Raw genomic sequence first — 5,228 nt, 5'->3', positions numbered from 1 at the left:
CTCTCTCATTCCACCCACTTTCTTAGTCGCTCTCCCCATCTCTCTCTCTCATTCCACCCACTTTCTTAGTCGCTCTCCCCATCTCTCTCTCTCTCATTCCACCCACTTTCTTAGTCGCTCTCCCCATCTCTCTCTCTCATTCCACCCACTTTCTTAGTCGCTCTCCCCATCTCTCTCTCCCTCTGCCCTTCTCTCTCTCTCATTCCACCCATCCTTACCTTGTCGCTTCCAGCGGGGAAGTATTTGAGTGTAGGGAAGCTGTGGATCTTAACGTCCTCAATCTCGTTGACTGTGGAATCCATCTTTGCAATGACAATGCTGTCGTCATCCTTATATTTCTCACCCAGCTCATCCCAGATCGGAGCAAGCTGCTTGCAGTGACCACACCACGGTGCGTCTGTCGTGCAAAAATACGCCACATTAAATGCGCTTGCATACAGCGGGATTTTATGCAAGTGTCAAAACGGTGCTATAATCCCAACAAGGTACTTTAGTGTCGATGTCAATCACATCCACAGACTAGCTTTCTCTGCCAGCCCCATTACAACAATAAAGATGTTCCCAGATGGGAGCAAGCTGCTTGCAGTGACCACACCACGGTGCGTCTGTCGTGCAAAAATACGCCACATTAAATGCGCTTGCATACAGCGGGATTTTATGCAAGTGTCAAAACGGTGCTATAATCCCAACAAGGATCATAAGTGTCGATGTCAATCACATCCGCAGACTAGCTTTCTCTGCCAGCCCCATTACAACAATAAAGACTACAGAGCTAGAATAGAAATGCATTTTATTAAGGATTATCGCTCACTTGCTGGTCCGACTCCACACCATTGCCTATGAATAATGCTATTTAATTACATACTTACAGAATTCAACAAAGACGTTCTTGGTTTGGTCCCGTGCAACATCGAAGTGGGATGCCACAAGCACCTTAACTTCGTTTGTATCCCAGTCCTCCGGCTGCTCCTGGCTCATCAAGTGTGGCTGCAAACAGACAATGTCCAATCGATAAGTACACGCTACAGGTTTTTACCTACTGCTTGCGACTTTCTATTGCTGCTGCTTCTGAAATGACGCTGACACAGGAGAAACATTAAATGTTGGCTAGCCAACTAGACACAGACACGCACGCACGCACGCACGCACGCACTGATCCAAGCTCGTCAAGCAAAGAGCTATTCCTCACAAATGCAAAAACATATGCAAAAATGCATATCAGCATAAGATTGAAGATTTCGGGCATAGCTATTAAATTTCAATAGCCAATATAATTTTTCGAGCACCCCTGGCGGCTTTAAATCAGGTCCATATAAAAGGAATAAACAGTGTTAGTCCAGTAGAGCATTGTTAAATAGTAATATTACTTTACGATAAATGCCAGACTCTAAATATCGATTAATAAGACCGCTCACCCCAAACGCAGCCGGACGAGTCGTCGAAACAATCGCTAGTCAACAGGCTAATTGCACTCATCCATCATAAAATAACATCACTACCGACGCTATCGCCAAAATCCATCTAACTCGTTACCAACCTTCAGGTTTCCATCCAGGTAGCTCTGGATGAAGTCCCTGACCCCGTCAGTGGTGACGGTGTCCATGTCGCTCGGCTTGTACTTGGTCATGTCCTCACCGAGCACGATGAGACGCGTCGTCGGCAGCTCCTCGGGCTTGATCGCGAAGAAGTCAAGGATGCGCTCGTTCTCCTCGTTGTCCGTGTCGATGTGGATGAACAGCACCTGCAAGCACGCAGAAAAAAACGAACAGGTGAGACAAGCATCCCAAGGTTTCTTCTGAGGGAAAATTAGACACGGGAGGTAATGGTCAGTTTGGGGAAAAAAAACGTGCATGGTGGATTATGCGATGCGCCACTGTGCCCCTTATGTATAAAAAACCCTGCAATTCTCGTCGAGTGGAAAGGGGGATGGGGGGTCGGATCCAGTGGCTGGGGGCCACAGTAGTACTGAGAGTGAGCTTGCACGCAATTACAAGACTGGCAAAAGCGGGCTACGCTTGTGAAGTGATGCCCCAATGAATGATTATAATCGAAAGGAGATTGTTTGCACCGAACGATTTATAACCGAATGTAAAAACAATCGATCATCGAAGCTACTGTGCGTAATAAAAATGCCACAAAATTTCACAATGCTAGCTCTTTTACTTCATGCCTACATACTTGTGTATAACAATATATATAGTATACTACTATCCCAGTTGCATCAAAGATAACGAAACCATTTAAAAAGATGAACTCACTCTGCCCTTGAATTCCACCGCTGGTGTCTTGAAGGACTCATACGTCTCAGTAAAGTAGTCCTTGGTCTTTCCGGCAAAGTAGAGGATGTGTGTCTTGATGTCTCCGCTGAAGATCTTTGGTGCAGTCTACGCAGAGAAGAGCAGAGTTTAGCAACAGCCATTGTACGGCTTACCTCCAACGGCCTCGCACTTCGAGTAGAGGCTTAAGTTATACACGCGAGCCAAACGGCAAAACGAAATGTATATTAACTAGGGTGATTCCAACTCAGTATGAGTAAAGTAGAGTTTCGAATTCGTTTATCTAGCAAATTGTCAAATTGAAATCATCTTTCTGGTTGAAAAGGCGAGGGATTGTAGTGTATAACTCATTAACCCTGAGGTTCGTTTGGTAGTCTGCTAAAACATATGCACTGGAGCGCATTGCTCGCCCTCATGCGAATAAACTAGAATGGCAGTCTGAGCGGAATTTATTGTGCAAGTAATAATCTGATTATGTATCCGTTGGTAAAGTCTACAGATGCTAAAGAGAGCAAACTCAGTGGGAGCCTACCAGGGTAAAAAATACATGGGAGCGATTCGCGATTCGCTCTTCAAACCTCCGAAATCACTCCCGTAAAATTTTTGACGATAGCCATTTTTTCCACAGACTTGAAAAAGCCTACCTGGGGCGAGAACTCGTTGACAAGTGGCAGACTCTCAGTCTTGATGAAGCTGGACACGGCGTCAGGGGTCAGGTCACCAATGTACTCGGTGCGCTTATCGTCAAACTATGCAATAGAAACATAAACCATACGGATTAATACCTCCACACAATATATATGGATATATGATATTATATGGTCAGTGCTTTTACACATATTTTACAAACTTATTAAATGCAAGGTCATTACTAGTCTGCCTGTCTGCGCCTTCAGCAAATCTTGTTCCTACAGAGCAGAATTGATTTTCACACAGTCTGCTCACATAAAACTTAATCAGGGTATCTGTCATGATTACTGGAACGAGGTGACTGAAATTCGTTCGTCGCAAATTCGTTCCTTCGTCACGATCATTCGCAACATGACTGCCGCACAACTAACGCTAAAGCAAACGGGAGCACAATGTGATCACCTAGGAACATATTACCATATGACTTCAATGCCCACCGTCCAACGCTCAGGAACCCCCCCAACGACCACACTGCTGGCAACCGTGAACCCACTAACTGTCTTACCTTCTTGAAGAGAATGACCTTGCCATCCTCAGCTTCATGCTCTGCAAACAGGGACTCGTCTGAGAGGAGGCCAAACTGTAGCTCATCGAAGCCATCAGCAACCTGCTTGTAAATCTAGTAAGAAAATTAATTGACACGATGAGTAACGAGTCCAAGGATGATTGGAAGATAGAGACCAGGGGCCCGTTGTCCGAAACAAAATTAGTCTTAACATTAGTCTTAACATTCACTTTATCTCTTAGACCGTTGACAGAAACGCTGCGAATTTACGAGATTGAAAAATCGTAGCAGATTTCCTTGTAACAATACGAAACAAAGTGATGTCGACGGTCTAGGAGAAATTGTAAATGTTAAGACTAATGTTAAGACTAATTTTGTTTCTGACAACAGGCCCCAGGGTTATATGAAGTGTAAGCAGTCGGCTGTCAAGATCTTAGCCACTCAAGTTTTACGCCGCTCAGTCACCGTACTCTGTATTAGGTGGGAGTGCGGGCTCACGCACACAGAAATGAATAACTCGGGGAGTGAATAACTCGGGGGGGTCGGTGGCCCAACCTGTTGTCAGCATTAAAACAACTCGCACACGCGCCCGCATCGCAACGATACAGCAGATATTGCATTAGAGGCACTCCAGGGCGCTACACGTTCGCACGAACAGCGAGACAGCGCCACGCCGGCGCCCTCTGGCGACTGCAGGACTCACCCCGGCCTGCTCTGATTCGGCATCCTTGAAGAAGCCGACGACGACGACGTCGGCAGAGTCGATGAAGGTCTTGACATCGTCGGCAGTCTCGAGTGTCTTCGCTGCCGGGCCGGTCTTCTTCTTCAGCCAGGCAATGATGCCGTCGGCATCACGGCCACCTACACACAGTGAGGAGATCACTGAGCATGCGTCTCTCTCTCTCTCTTTCCCTCCCTCCCTCCCTCCAACTCTCTCCTGCTCCAGCTCATGCTCTCCCTCTCTATCTCTCTCTCTCTCTCTCGCTCTCTTCCCCTCTCTCTCTCTTGCTCTCTTCCCCTCTCTTTCTCTCTCCCACTCTCTCATTCCCTCTTTCCCTCTTTCTCTCTTTCTCTCTCTCTCTCGCTCTCTCTCTCTCTCTCTCTCTCTCTCTCTCTCGCTCTCTTTCTTCCCCTCTCACTCTCGCTCTCTTCCTCTCTCTCGCTCTCTTCCCCCCTCTCTCTCTCTTTCTTCCTCTCACTCTCATCCTCCCTCGCACTTGCTCTTTCACACGCACTCAGCACAGCAGTCTTGATGCACGCCCTCACCCCCGCTCACTCACTACGCTCCCACCGATGCTCCATCGCCACGCTCCTGCCCCCACCCCGATTCGTCTCCGCACTCCTCCTCCTTTGTTGCCGTACTCCCACCACCGCTCCCAACCTTCCTCCCATCAACCACACCCTCTACCCTGCTTCCTTGTTGCGCTCCAGCCCCCACCCTCATCCATACTCCCCAGCTCTCATCTCACTTCACCACCACAACCCAGCCCTCACCCCCACGCCTCAGTGCTCTGCCATCGCGCCACAGCCCTAGCTCTGCCACCACGACCCAGCCCTCACCCCCACTTCGCCACCACGCCCCAGTGCTCTGCCACCGCGCCTCAGCCCTCTGCCACCGCGCCACAGCCCTAGCTCTGCCACCACGACCCAGCCCTCGCCCCCACTTCCCCACCACAACCCAGCCCTCACCCCCCACTTCGCCACCACGCCCCAGTGCTCTGCCACCGCGCCTCAGCCCTCTGCCACCGCGCCACAGC

The 5,228-nt window shown here is 48.8% G+C and overlaps 1 protein-coding gene across 1 annotated transcript in view; it reads right to left on the bottom strand.

Annotated features, from left to right (window-relative positions):
• Window positions 1–5,228, bottom strand: part of LOC106807748 (protein disulfide-isomerase 2-like) — a 12,034-nt gene that overhangs the window by 1,516 nt on the left and 5,290 nt on the right. Inside the window, exons 3-9 of the mRNA XM_014810200.1 lie at window positions 4,175–4,332; window positions 3,472–3,585; window positions 2,921–3,025; window positions 2,259–2,384; window positions 1,538–1,741; window positions 870–987; window positions 219–397 (exon numbers count right to left, since the gene is read on the bottom strand). Coding sequence (XP_014665686.1) covers window positions 219–397; window positions 870–987; window positions 1,538–1,741; window positions 2,259–2,384; window positions 2,921–3,025; window positions 3,472–3,585; window positions 4,175–4,332 — 1,004 coding nt within the window. The remainder of the gene's footprint in view (window positions 1–218; window positions 398–869; window positions 988–1,537; window positions 1,742–2,258; window positions 2,385–2,920; window positions 3,026–3,471; window positions 3,586–4,174; window positions 4,333–5,228) is intronic.

The sequence above is a fragment of the Priapulus caudatus genome, unplaced genomic scaffold, assembly GCF_000485595.1.
Source record: "Priapulus caudatus unplaced genomic scaffold, Priapulus_caudatus-5.0.1 Scaffold232, whole genome shotgun sequence".
NCBI lineage: Eukaryota > Metazoa > Priapulida > Priapulimorpha > Priapulimorphida > Priapulidae > Priapulus > Priapulus caudatus.
The sequence above is the reverse complement of the archived record's forward strand: the minus strand, read 5'-3'. Positions and strand labels throughout refer to the sequence as shown.